At 39.1% G+C, this 15057-nt stretch overlaps 2 protein-coding genes across 5 annotated transcripts in view; one reads left to right on the plus strand and one right to left on the minus strand.

Annotated features, from left to right (window-relative positions):
• LOC124283970 (1-phosphatidylinositol 4,5-bisphosphate phosphodiesterase eta-1-like) overlaps positions 1-1176 on the plus strand; it is a 97737-nt gene extending 96561 nt beyond the window's left edge. For all 4 annotated transcript variants that reach the window (XM_046720022.1, XM_046720018.1, XM_046720019.1 and 1 more), the window contains one exon: positions 546-1176. The gene's annotated coding sequence lies outside the window, so the exon portion shown is untranslated. The remainder of the gene's footprint in view (positions 1-545) is intronic.
• Positions 1177-9771: 8595 nt separating this feature from the next.
• On the minus strand, positions 9772-11323 carry LOC124283983 (myosin, essential light chain, adductor muscle-like). The gene is made up of 2 exons (XM_046720034.1): positions 11309-11323; positions 9772-10245 (listed from the first exon to the last, which is right to left on the minus strand). Exons 1-2 carry the CDS (start codon positions 11321-11323, stop codon positions 9772-9774), a joined length of 489 nt encoding a protein of 162 aa, XP_046575990.1.
• Positions 11324-15057: the final 3734 nt, after the last annotated feature.

Genomic DNA, 15057 nt, shown 5'->3' on the forward strand with positions numbered 1-15057 from the left:
AGTGTCCTGCATTGAACATGAGTTGGTAGGTGTCATTCAGTGTCCTGCATTGAACATGAGTTGGTAGGTGTCATTAAGTGTCCTGCATTGAACATGAGTTGGTAGGTGTCATTAAGTGTCCTGTATTGAGCATGAGTTATTAGGTGTCCTGCATTGAGCATGAGTTATTAGGTGTCCTGCATTGGACAGGTGTCATTAAGTGTCCTGCTTTGAACATGTGTTGGTAGGTGTCATTAAGTGTCCTGCATAGAACATGTGTTATTAAGTGTCCTGCATTGATGATGAGTTGATTGGTACCGGTGTCCTTCATCGTACTTGTATCGGTTTGTGTCCATGACTTAACATCATGTGATCTGCCTTGTCTGTTGAAGCATAGTGTTGTGAAATTTGCAAATTTTGTAAGATGAACATTTTGTGGCTGGTGTTTTTGGTTTATAGACACATCTCTGGGAGAATCCATAATACAACACAATGCTAATACCTGTATGTGACACAATTATGCCAAGATTCCATTATTTCAATGGTAATTTCAATTTCTGTTTCAGAGGGGAACAATCTACATCCTGGCAGAGAACTGACTAAGGGAAGCAACTCCTGATGGTTTACAGGCAGTGTAACCAGTCACATGAGAGGGATATACAACTGGCTTATTACATAATAAATAGTACAATGTCATTATCAGCTCTTCTTCACTGAGTATAGGATATATACACCGGCTAGTTAATACAACTATAGTTATGATGTATTGGCTATAGAAAAATATATATAAATACACATGTAAATAATTTCACATATACTTCAAGTAAAAATGTTGATTAATTTGTTGATGTGTTTGTAATAGTCGAGAGTCCTGTTTGACAAGGTGGTCTTATAGCCATTATTGTTGTAACTCTGTGTTAAAGTGTCAGAGATTCAATCATCCTGGCTCTAAGATCACTTTCTGGTTTGGGGCCCTGGTATATGAACAGGTAAATTTGAACTGATTTTGTTTTGTTTTATGACTGCAGGAAATACATCGTTACAAATACTACTGTAGACAGATGTAAGAATAACAATGCGTTAAAGTGCTGAAACGTTGATATGTTTACAGTTGTGTAATGCACACAGTATCCTATCCTGTGTTTGTCATCTGTGGGCTTGACAGCCATCATGGCAACCAGAAAGTGTTCACCCAGTTGACAAACAGAACATGTTGGTTGGTGCTAAGAAAGTGTTCACCAGTGTATGTTGCCGTTGTACCAAACAGCCTTAAGCTATGTTAAGGTATGGGAGTTACGGTCACCTAAGCTAAGCTAAAGATAAGGTATGGGTTTGTAGCTAAGACTACCTTAAGGCAACCAGGTCACCTTAAGCTAAGATCTTTCAAGAAGCAACCTTTAATAAGGTTAACCTTAGCTCCCCTTCTTTAACATTGCATTAAGGTTACCTTAGTGACTTACGATCATCTCAGTGCTTTGTGAAGGGAGGCCCAGAAAGTGAGTCTTTCTCCTTCCTACTTAGATCTGTGTGAGAGGAGTGGGGTAGCCTAGTGGTTAAATCATTTGTTCCTCATGACCTTGTTTCTCCACATGGGTACAATGTGTGACGTCCATTTCTGGTGGCCCTGCTGGAATATTGCTAAAAACGGCATACAAATAAACTCACTCACTCATAAGGACAATATGTGTAATTTATTGTCATTATTTTTTATGAATCTAAGTTTTTTCTAGGGGTATCTGATCTTCATTACTGCAGCATTTAGTATCTGGTAAATGAAACAGATAACATTTCTTTTGAGCAAGAATATGCAATAAAGACAAAATTATGGATAACAACTTGTATCTTTCGTGAGTGCGAGGTTTCGATACAGATTCTTGTACTGTTGTCATTCCTGCTTGTGATTGTGGGTTGTACATGGAACATGAGCTTCTCTGAGTAGCTACACTGCTGCTATAAATATCATGTACAGATCTTCCATTGTATATGCATAATAAAATACTATACTCCATATACCATTTGTATTAGTAGATGGGCAAATTCTGCTGACACTATCTTTGTTTATCTTTTGAAATGTTTTGACATTTTTAGAAGAAATATTGCCATTGCAAAGGTTTAAACATATTTCCTGCATGGAAAATGTAGTTTTGTTGATGTTGTGTTAACTGTTGATGGTTGTGTTTTGACATTTACTAAACGAAGCGTTTTTCTGTTTTGTATACTCACACTCATTTACATATGTATGTCGACCTCTTCATCAAACAGCCTTAGGAGCTCTTGGTTATAGACACGTTGTCTGGTCATGGTATTGATGAAAATTCATTAACGATGGCGTTCATGAGATTCTGCTGTACTTAGATTTGCAGTAACCCCTCTCTATCTTTCTTTCTCATTAACTTGTTTTCTCTTTTCCACTCCCTCCCTCTCCCCTAAGCCCTTACTGCCCTTTTGCTCTTGCCCCCCATCTCCATTCCTTAGCTCTTTTCCTCTCCTCCCTCCCCAACTCTCTCCTTCTTCCTTCCCTCCCCTCTCTCTGTTGCCCCTCCCCTTCTCTCTCTCTTCTCTCTCTCTCTCAGCACAATATATTCAGGTATACTTACATGTACTCAGTGTGACATCATTAATCCATTATTGTTAACCAGGGAAGCTGTTATTCCAGGTGCTGTCCACACAACCATCTGAACTAGCAAGGTTTCATTGTACACTGTAAAAAGGTACTTTAAGAAATATTTATTTCTATTGTAAAGAGCTTTAGTTATCTGTAATTGGGAATACAATTAATGCTGAGGGTTGCTCTGAAAGTATTTGTCTTGGGTGTTGGACTTAGTACATAATGGCTGCTGAATGTGTGAAGTAATAAGATGTGTTTTTGTATGAATGTGGACATATTTTCTTTATTTTCTCAATTTTATTCATATAACGTCATTGAGTTATGTTATAGCATTATGTCATAAAGTTTTCAAAAAATACTTATACACTTGCACATACATTCTAGAAATTATTTTAGGACGTTTAATTTATAACAACGTATCAGTCTTCTGGTTTTGGGACTTTGAATGTTGGGTAGTTGCATTAGAAATTTTCATGACAATATGTTTTATTTGTACGAGATTTAGAGCAAGATTGGTTCCAGTGGAAGCATTCCGGCTATGTGATAAATACATTATAGTACTGGCATCGAATAACAGGACACTATAAACCAGTGTTATACAGACCAAATGTCTTTATTATTTCACTGTGGACTGTTTTCATGTGTATAGTTCCCACCTTGATTCACATTGCATGTGATTCACATTTTAGACCTCTCATGTCATGATCATTGTCAGTTTCATAATATTGCTTTTGAAATGTAAATCACATTATAATTATAATTAATTATAATAAATATTTGTTTTATATCTCCTGTTTTATCTCTGTTATCCTTCATGATGATATTTCTTGTATATATTTATATCTGTTGATTCAACTGTCAAAATAGGCATTTTTAAAATCATAATTCAAAATATAGTTTGTGTATTTTTTGTTTTATGTTTAAGAGCATTTCATTAATTTTTAAAGATAAAAAGAGTTATTATTTACCTATTTATTTGTAATCTTGTTACAAATACAAGAACTTACCAATGTTATTGTTGGGCAACTGATGTTTGTTGAGTATCTGTGTGACTTGTACCCGGTACTTAAATCTATGTTAACATTCATGATGCAAATAATACAAATCTGTAACACATAACATCACATATTAAACATTGTTACAATATTAGTCTGAGATTTAGTCCCAGAATTTCAAAATTATTCTTGAGTAAATAAATATGTTCTCTAACCTACGGGAGGCAGACTACTTCCTTGGTACAGATATAGAATTTTGTGGTAGTGTTACAAATATTGAATTTTGTAGAAATGTTACAAATATTGAATTTTGTAGAAATGTTACAAATATTGAATCTTGTAGCAATGTTACAAATATTGAATTATGTAGCAATGTTACAAATATTGAATTTTGTAGAAATGTTACAAATATTGAATTTTGTAGAAATGTTACAAATATTGAATTTTGTAGCAATGTTACAAATATTGAATTTTGTAGCAATGTTACAAATATTGAATTATGTAGCAATGTTACAAATATTGAATTTTGTAGATATGTTACAAATATTGAATTTTGTAGAAATATTAAAATATTGAATGTTGTAGCAATGTTAAAAATACTGAATCTTGTAGCAATGTTACAAATATTGAAATTTGTAGAAATGTTACAAATATTGAATTTTGTAGCAATGTTACAAATATTTAACTATGTAGCAATGTTACAAATATTGAATTTTGTAGATATGTTACAAATATTGAATTTTGTAGAAATATTACAAATATTGAATTTTGTAGCAATGTTAAAAATACTGAATCTTGTAGCAATGTTACAAATATTGAAATTTGTAGAAATGTTACAAATATTGAATTTTGTAGCAATGTTACAAATATTTAACTATGTAGCAATGTTACAAATATTGAATTTTGTAGATATGTTACAAATATTGAATTTTGTAGCAATGTTACAAATATTGAATTATGTACAAAGAAAATGTCATGATAGGTGCTAATGAAACCTGTGTTGTAATCTGTAATGTAACTGAATGATTCATGTAACATGTGCACTGTTCGCTAGGACTCATCTACAGAGCTGGACTTATAGAGTTTTACAGTTAGCTAGAGCCACACTGTGCATGCTTGGCAATCAATGGTTGAATTCATCACCACTGCCTCTAGTTGATTTAGATATCCCTTATATACAATGGGCACAATGTGTTAAGCCCATTTCTGGTGTCCCCCACCGTGATATTGCTGGAATATTGCTAAAAGCGGCGTAAAACTAAACTCAGTCAGTCAGCCTTATATACAATAGTTTAGGACTGTTTTGTTCTGACTTAATGTTTTAGGGGCAAGATGATGGATTGGTTTTGTTTTGAAAAGAAAAAGAAACTATTTTTCTTTTGGCCTTGAATCGTGGTGGTTAGATATGTAAACACATTGCTGATGTCATGTACAAGAAAATATGTATAATTCATATGAACACATTGATAACATAGAAAGAGTATATAGGTGAGGAAGAAGTGTTTCTGTGGTACAAAGAATATTTACAAATGTAGATTTACATGGATGTGACATAATACTGCTGAGTCAGCATTTTGTTATTTGGCACTTTTGTTCTTTAATCATGATTAATTGTTTACTATTTGTTCAACAAACTGTCAGCTATGTTGGTATGTAAAGGATACACTTGATAGTTAAATTAACTGAAACATGCAATAATACCTTATTGAGTTGAAATTAATATTACTGATAATGTGTATAACTGATAACCATTGCCCTGTCATCCCAAGTTAGAGCCATATGTCTGTCTTGAAGCATCACCACTTGATCTCTTGTGAGAGTGTGCACTGGTACTCATTGAGTCATTAGCTATCCCTATACCAAGTTTAATGAAAACTAGATATTGATTATCTAACCAGTTTTACTGTTAAGCAGTTTTCGACACTTTTGTCACATTTTTTGTGAAAAGATTCTTTTTAGGATATCTGAAATGAAATTGTTTTTACATTATTGCTAGTTTTTTATTCCAGCAATATTAGTGAATAGTTTTTCACGGACATTTGTAATGTAAAAAACTATGTTGTGAAAAGATTCTTTTTAGGATATCTTAAGTGAAATTGTAATTACATTATTGCTATTTTTTTATTCCAGCAATATTAGTGAACAGTTTTCAGGGACATTTGAAACCATAACTATTCTGGTATTTTGTCAGAGTGTAAAGGAATTATATACTATTGTGATGAGGTCGGGTGTTAGTTAATGCAGTTCTGAGACAGGTATTCACTTACTGTACTAAACGTGCATTATATACAGGTAAAACTGGTGTATCTATGTTTCATTGTACATTATAGCTACATTATATATCAGCCACAATGCAACCACGAATCTGTTTATTCCGAAAATAGAATCAAATCGCCCCTTGGGAATTCGTAAACTCTTCTTCCGGAATACACATATTTAGGGTATTTCGTCCTTACATGTGTAAGGATATATTGCCATTTTGAAATGAACCCGTATGTTCCAAGGACTAGATATGCTGTTTATAGCAATACACCTCACTGTCATACTTATAAGTGGCATTACGGCTGAATGGCGACAATACTCAGGCCATGTCACGAAATATTCCATCTCTGAATAAACATCGAAACGTATTTGTTGTCAGTGATTGCGGTACATCTGTTTCCTGTTTGCAAGAGTGTTATAAAAATGGCGGACATTCCTGGGTCACGTGATGTAAAGGTAGTTCACGTTTTTTGGCGGAAGATCAGCGTGAGAATCGCCAGCAGATGGGGAGACGACTGTGTATATGAACCACTGGTACTGACAATGAATACATAATGCCATTTAGAAAGTGGTGAAATGTAACATATGTTATATCTGGGATTACACTTTCTTAGTAAAGTACAGATTCAAGTACTTTTATTAGTGTAAAATTTCCCGAGTCCCTTGCTGGGATTCGAACCACGGACCTTCTGATCCGAAGTCGGACGCCTTGTCCACATGAGGTTAACCCCGTCAGCAAGCTGACAAGGTAAGGATGTCATCGGTGGGACGACTCCACGCCCTGCTACATTAGGTTGAGTCCCATCCGGGATTCGAACCCACACTATCAGAGTGCGTAATCGCCATCACATAAAGTCAACGATCTACCCACTCCGCCACTGTAGTTTCCACTTAAAATGAAGTGGGACAACTGGTAGTCCAGATGACGTACTTGTCTACCCCTCTGACAAGTGTAAATTGGCACGGCTCCCACGGCCGAAAGCTATGATTACATAATGAAATTTAAAAAGTGGTAAAAGTAACCTATGTCACTAGCTGCAAACAGAATGTTTACCACAACACAAGGTCTATATTCCGGTGCAATCAGGTGTTGGGTTTTTATCCCTAGGAATGTTGCAGCCTTGAGTTTCTATCACGCAAAAGACAATGTTTCTACGTCTTGAATGATGAAGTCCAAACCTGCCGCAAAGCCCTGCAGTAAGTCCCCGCATGAAGTAAGTCTTAATTTCCCACATTTTAATACTACTACTACTACTACTAATACTTTATTGCCCAAGAAGGGAATTTGTCTTGCGTTATGGACGCTGGAATTACAATGAATACATATATCCATTACACACACATTACAACACGAACAACATCAGTCACACGATCTGAGGAGCTCTCACAGATCACAGTGAGCAATCAACAGTGGTTAAAATGATTTTAAGTACGTTATAACGTGACCAAATGTTGTTGTTTTCACAGATTCAACGAATGTAAAGGGGAAGGATAAAACTGGACATTAAGAAAATAAATAAATAAACTACAATGTATAACACTTTAAGACTAGCACTGGATACAGAGCAGATACATAAAACACAGTAGAATGCTAAGAATATATAAAACTAGTTTCTGAATGGTGTCCAATCTCACATGGGCTCTTCTTTAATTTAAATGGGAGTCAAAATATTTATGTTTTAGAGCCCGAACATTAGTCAGGAAGTACGCGTTCTAAATTACCTCCACCCTCTCACCCATTCCCCCAACGGACTATAAAGCGACCTGGAACCATACCATCCTTAGACTGATGCTGTGAGGATTAACCCAAGACTTCGGGAGCGTAGACAAGCTTTTGTCCACCCAGCCTGACCACCCAACCATTCAGGCGCCTCTAAGAACCTGCATTGGTTGCTAGGGACCAATTCAAACACAGAGTGAGTGAGTGAATGTGGTTTTACGCCGCTTTTAGCAATATTCAAGCAATATCACGGCGGGGGACACCAGAATTGGGCTTCATACATTGTACCCATATGGGGAATCGAACCCGGGTCTTCAGCGTGACGAGCATACGCTTTAACCACTAGGCTACCCCACCACCCCTCAATCACGGATTCAAAGCGGGTGGAGATACACAACTTCATGTGTAACAGAAAAAACAACCACCCGAAGAGATGCAGGTCTGTGAGCGGAACCCTTGCCACCTTGGACCCCACAAGATGCAGGTCTATGAGCGGAACCCTTACCACCTTGGACCCCATAGGATGCAGGTCTATGAGCGGAACCCTTGCCACCTTGGACCCCACAAGATGCAGGTCTATGAGCGGAACCCTTGCCATCTTGGACCCCACAAGATGCAGGTCTATTAGCGGAACCCTTGCCACCTTGGACCCCACAAGATGCAGGTCTATGAGCGGAACCCTTGCCACCTTGGACCCCACAAGATGCAGGTCTATGAGCGGAAGCCTTGCCACCTTGGACCCCACAAGATGCAGGTCTATGAGCGGAACCCTTGCCACCTTGGACCCCACAAGATGCAGGTCTATGAGCGGAACCCTTGCCACCTTGGACCCCACAAGATGCAGGTCTATGAGCGGAACCCTTGCCACCTTGGACCCCACAAGATGCAGGTCTATGAGCGGAACCCTTGCCATCTTGGACCCCACAAGATGCAGGTCTATGAGCGGAACCCTTGCCATCTTGGACCCCACAAGATGCAGGTCTATGAGCGGAACCCTTGCCACCTTGGACCCCACAAAAGAAAGAAGAGGAGGAGGAAGAAAAAGACGCATTATCCACTGGAAATCGTTTAAACCCCGGACAACTATTTATCTGTCTGATGACGCTTTTAATACACCAGAGCGCTCCATTAACAAAAAGCTTCTACAAACGAGCATAACAGAGAAATGGATTTCATAAAATGCTTTATTTTATTGGCTCTGGAAACGAAATAATTAAGACAATATGAGGCACATTATCAACTGAATACTGTTTTGTGGCAAAGCGTCATTTGAGCATCCTCCAAGGTAAGTGCCTCCTGGTGAAATTTCATCTGTAACACATTGTCCAGTTTGGGAGTCCTACCACGATCTTTCCAAAATGACTTGTGTTTCCTGTTTGTACAAAAGTAACTTGACTCAGACACTGTCACGTGTACAGCAGGGGGTGTTTCCACAAACTCTTCAATGTGCGCGAGGTCAGTCTGCGAGCATCATAACAGTCCAGCATTTTCCTACATTACTCGAGTTCTAAACATCGACGACAAAACCTTTATCATGTCGTAAAGTTGAGACATTAGAGAAAACGGTATTATTTGGTCATGATGGCATAGAACTCTCTCTTTTCAAATATCAGTTTATGAATTCCGAGACATTAGTTGCAATTGAATGTACATGTATATTTGAATGTAAACAGACCGTGGTACAGATTAACCATTTCACTTCAATTCGATAGGAGATGCCCACCCTCACTTGTAGTGTGGAATAAAAAGCATTCACTGGTATGTTCCGGATTTTATTTTTCCAATACCAATAATTTTTTGATTTTTCTTTAACAGTGAACATTTTTCTGAAAAAAAGATCCAAATATCATCTTGGCCAATCAAATTATTCTGTTATTGAATCGGTAAAATTATTTTATTATGCTTTCAATGTTAAAAGTTTGAATGAATTGACGTATATTCTATTGTAGACTTTCTCCGAGATAATTTCGTCTTTTCTGACAATTGTCAATAGTTCAGCGAGTATATTGACTGATATTTGACGAAAATGTTTTGGCATACTGCTTAGAAAACAGGAACTCTAGGAGAATGCTACTCCGAAATGATATTTGCACTTCAAGAATGAGTTCACTTCTCTTGTGGGAAGATCACAATCTTCTTTCCTGTTTGCATGCTGTTTATTATCTTCAATGAAAGTATTGTTTCTTCGTCGGTCGCTCATAAAGTGTTTATTTGTCTGGGTAGGGTCCGGCCATGACCTTGGAGATGAAGTCCTCGTACTTGACGTTGCCCTCCAGATCTTCTCTCAAGTCGGTGCACTTTATGATGTCGTCCATCTGGGTGTCGGTCAGTCGGTCTCCCAGAGATGTCAGAACGTGCCTCAACTCAGCAGATGAGATGAAGCCCTGACCCTCTCTGTCGAATGTCTTGAAAGCCTCCATGAAGTCGGCGTAGGTGCCTGTGTCCTTGATCTGCATGACGGTCTGATAGATGGGCAGGAACTCCTCCAGTTTGTAGTTCTTCTCTCCAAACTTCTCCACACCTCCGTTCTTCATGATGGTGGTCATGGTAGGGTTGAGGCCCAGACAGTACAACATGTCGCCGGTCTTGGCAGCGTCGACGGCGCCATCACGACCATCCCAGAAATCGAAAAGGTCGAACACCTCTGTGACCTCTTCAATCTCGTCCTTTGATAGTTGAGGCTGAAACACAGATGTCATGTAATCAGAATACCGTTAGAAGCAACAAGGTATAGGCTTATATCATAATCATGTACGATTGATTATTTGGATAAATTTAAGTTGGGAAACATGAGTTGCAGGAGAGCAATTCTAACCCTGAGCTTTAAATCCGATCATGTTTCAAAAAATATATAGACCAATTGAATTTTGCTGATTTATTAGTTTGCTCAACAATACCGGTCAAAATTTTAATGCGCCAAATGCACAAAGGGGGCAGTTGATATATAGATGCGCATCGCAGCCACAGGTGGTGTAAACTGCTTGTGATAATGGACTAGTGAGCAAGGAACAGTTCGTATGTCGTCCATTCACAATTGAAACAAGATATGTCCTTATTTAAATGAATAATGACCAGTGTCCACAAAGTTTTAAACAATCAAACCATCACCTCATTGGTATAGTGGAAGGGTTGATGGCCGGACAGCGGAAGGTCAGTGGTTCCACCCTTGGTACAGACAAACCAATGATGCTATCTACTGTTACCCTTCCCTGCACTCGAAGTTGAGGGGATTTACTTCTTAGGGGCGGTGGGGTAGCCTAGTGGTTAAGGAGTTCGCTCGTCATGCTAAAGACCCGGGTTCGATTCCCCACATGGGCACATTGTCTGAAGCCCATTTCTGGGTTCCCCCTTCGTGATATTGCTGGAATATTGTTAACAGCGGCGTAAAACCCAACTTACTCAGTCACTAGTTCTGAGACTGTATTTAGAGTCTGGATGGTTTAGCTATGTTAAACCACTAGGGAAAGTTATGTTCATTGTTCTTGGAAGTGTTTCATTAGCATAACTGAATAACTACCCTAGTGCAATTATTTCTCTTTAAAAACAATAAAAATCGTACTTATTTTGATAATCTTCATCATGCCTAATACGTTACACGCGTATTGAATAAGTTTGCCCTCGTGGTGTAAGCCGTTTAATCGCCCTCACTACGGTAGTTATTTAAATTTAAATAAACTCTGCTCGGTCTATATCCCTCGCAGAGTTTATTTAAATAACTACCTTGTAAGGGTGATTAACCTATACTAAAAACTCCGGCATCGTGGGTCCCTGGGCTCGTACTCTAAAAACGACATTAGTGTGGACTAATATAGCCACACTTATATACGTCACTACATCTCTTCGTAAGTCTTGTAATCTTTGACGCGACTTAAACCCCACTTGAATCATCAGTCGAAGGTAATAACGTTTTACGGAGAAGGTAAACCTGATGAAAGTCTGTGAAATAACGCTTTACCACACACAAACAAAACAACCCAGGAAGCCCTCAGCAAACTTACCATGTTCATAGGTGAAATGTGCAGATCGGACGATTGAGGAATCCTTGAGGAGCCGGTGCTTGTGGAATGAGCGTTTGCTCTCACTACTTATACCCACAGATAGCAACCATCAGCCACCCCACTGTGCCCCCCTCCCTTTATAACGCCCGACCCCCTCCCAATAACTACTTAAGTGTGGCCATGTGTCCGTCATGGGATCCTGCCCCCCATGAACTCCCCCTTTCGCCAACCCGACCCCCTCTATATTATACATAGCCCCTCCCATCATTAACACCCCCGATCTATGTCTACCCCCACCCTACCACCCGTTCCCTCAGATGGACCCCGGAGAGCATGCTGGGAGGTAATATACTGCCATAATGGTAGCGCTGTATTACGTAATGTTTGTGTGGTTTTGATAACCTTGAAATCACTGAGCTGTATGAATGTATAATAACCTTTATGCCGTTATGGGTCACTTCTAATAGTTACCGAACACCCGCCTCACCCCCACGACGTTAGCTGTTGTGGTTCATTCACCCTCACTGTGCAGTTACTCATTGAATGTATCATTCTAAAACGATACTTCGTGATCAGGCATTAACCTATTGCAAATCCTATGTTAACGAACCATCGTTACTGGAGTGAATACTTGTTTTCAGAGTTACTGATATCCAGAACACGCTGGGTCTATGTAAGTCCATGATACATTGTTACAGGTGTTACAGGTGTAGGTTATGTCAGTGTTTATCAGTGTACGTTGTGTCGACGTAGGTTTTGTCAGTGTTCATCAGAGTTCGATGTGTAAACGTAGGTTGTGTCAGTGTTTATCTGAGTACGTTGTGTCAGTGCTGATCAGAGTACGATGTGTCGACGTAGGTTTTGTCAGTGTTTATCAGAGTACGTTGTTAAACCGTCAGTTGTGTCAGTGTTTATCAGGTACGTTGTGTCAACGTAGGTGTGTGTCAGTGTTTATCAGCGTACGTTGTGTCAGTGTTTATCAGAGTACGTTGTGTCAGCGTAGGTTGTGTCAGTGTTTATCAGATGCAATGCCCTCCTTTAATGGAGGTTGTGTCAGTGTTTATCAGAGTACGTTGTGTTAACGTAGGTTGTGTTATGTCAGTCAGTGTTTATCAGAGTACGTTGTGTCAGTGTTTATCAGTGTACGTTGTGTCCACGTAGGTTTTGTCAGTGTTTATCAGAGTACGTTGTGTTAACGTGTTTATCAGTGTTTATCGTTATGTCAGTGTTTATATCACGTACGTTGTGGTGTTTGTCAGCGTTAACGTACGTCTGAGTCAGTGTTTATCAGAGTACGTTGTGTCAGTGTTTATCAGCGTACGTTGAGTCAGTGTTTATCAGAGTACGTTGTGTCAGCGTAGGTTGTGTCAGTGTTTATCAGTGGAGGTTGTGTCAGTGTTTATCAGGGTACGTTGTGTCCACGTAGGTTGTGTCAGTGTTTATCAGCGTACGTTGAGTCAGTGTTTATCAGAGTACGTTGTGTAAGCGTAGGTTGTGTCAGTGTTTATCAGTGGAGGTTGTGTCAGTGTTTATCAGGGTACGTTGTGTCCACGTAGGTTGTGTCAGTGTTTATCAGTGGACGTTGTGTCAGTGTTTATCAGAGTACGTTGTGTCAGCGTAGGTTGTGTCAGTGTTTATCAGTGGACGTTGTGTCAGTGTTTATCAGCGTACGTCAGTGTTGTGTGTTTTGTCAGTGTTTATCAGTGGTACGTTGTGTCAGTGTTTATCAGTAGGTTGTGTCAGTGTTTATCAGTGGAGGTCGTGTCAGTGTTTATCAGGGTACGTTGTGTCCACGTAGGTTGTGTCAGTGTTTATCAGAGTACGTTGTGTAAGCGTAGGTTGTGTTAGTGTTTATCAGTGGAGGTTGTGTCAGTGTTTATCAGGGTAGGTTGTGTCAACGTAGGTTGTGTCAGTGTTTATCAGTGGAGGTTGTGTCAGTGTTTATCAGTGGAGGTTGTGTCAGTGTTTATCAGCGGAGGTTGTGTCAGTGTTTATCAGTGGAGTTTGTGTCAGTGTTTATCAGTGGAGGTTGTGTCAGTGTTTATCAGTGGAGGTTGTGTCAGTGTTTATCAGTGGAGGTTGTGTCAAGTGTTTATCAGGGTACGTTGAGTGTGTATCACGTAGGTTGTGTCAGTGTTTATCAGTGGAGTTTGTGTCAGTGTTTATCAGTGGAGGTTGTGTCAGTGTTTATCAGTGGAGGTTGTGTCAGTGTTTATCAGGGTACGTTGTGTCCACGTAGGTTGTGTCAGTGTTTATCAGTGGAGTTTGTGTCAGTGTTTATCAGTGGAGGTTGTGTCAGTGTTTATCAGCGGAGGTTATGTCAGTGTTTATCAGTGTACGTTATGTCGGTGTTATCTTTGTCAGTGAAGTGTGTCCGTTATCAGTAGCGTTGTCTGAGTATCTGTGTGAGTGTGGTTTCACACTTTGTATGTTAATACTCCAGCTAGACCACGTCGGGAGACAGAAGAAATATGGTTTTGCGCCAACTTCTTGGCTACTCTCCAACCCACTTAGCGTAGTGTTTCACATATTGCTCTGATAAAGAAGACGCCAGATTAATTGACATAAACTGAGCCATAATCTGTTTATTATTTTACCTTTACCTTGCCACAAACGTATGTTTGATTCGAATGTTTTAAGGTGCCTCAGTTCCCTATGCAGAGTTGCGTCCCTTGGTGTGTCCGACCTCAACAGTCGTTGGTCCAATCCTACATTCGCCCTGGCTTGTTCAAGATTCTTCAGCATATACATGGTATTATAAATATACATTTTGACTATTTTAATTTGACGTTTGCAACATTATATTCATCAGTACAAGATATTTACTGTTGAACAGACATTTCACTATTTGAATAGACATATTGCTTATCGTTTACGGAGAAATTAAATCGTTCGAAAAAGGAACCATTTGATGGTGCGCGGAACCTCTTCTGCAAATGTTCCTGTGTGTAGTAGATCAGCTCGAGCACTTGATGAGGAGATTAGTCCAAGAAGCAGACCCCATACCACACATCTGGCGTGCGAGGGAGGGGGTTATGTCGTAAGTACAGATGAGGAGAGAGCTACAAGAGCCCTTGAACCAGAATCAACCCTCTCAAATACAAATGTTTATATATCGGATATGTATATTTACAGAGATTGCACCATGATATTCTTCCATATCCGCTAAACATTTAAAGGTATGTACCACTGAAAGCGTATGACATTAAGCATATGAGAAGCGGCGAGGCTAAAATCATGATTAAGACACCTGGCACTTTTGTCTTAAAACAACTATAAGACTTATCAGATGAGAAATATCACAATTTCCGACTCCTTAGACAATGACATTTAGGGACCGTTCATAATGTATGGCTAGGGGGAGTGATGATGTTTTTTTTATGGAGAAGCATGTACAATGTGAATGACACCCCCCAAATTTATTTACAAAGTAAGTGACCCCCCTTGCATGACATGTACAAAATCAATGACGACCCCCCAGTACATGTGTACAAA

The sequence above is a fragment of the Haliotis rubra genome, unplaced genomic scaffold (assembly GCF_003918875.1).
Source record: "Haliotis rubra isolate DU_JTF1 unplaced genomic scaffold, ASM391887v1 Scf326, whole genome shotgun sequence".
NCBI lineage: Eukaryota > Metazoa > Mollusca > Gastropoda > Lepetellida > Haliotidae > Haliotis > Haliotis rubra.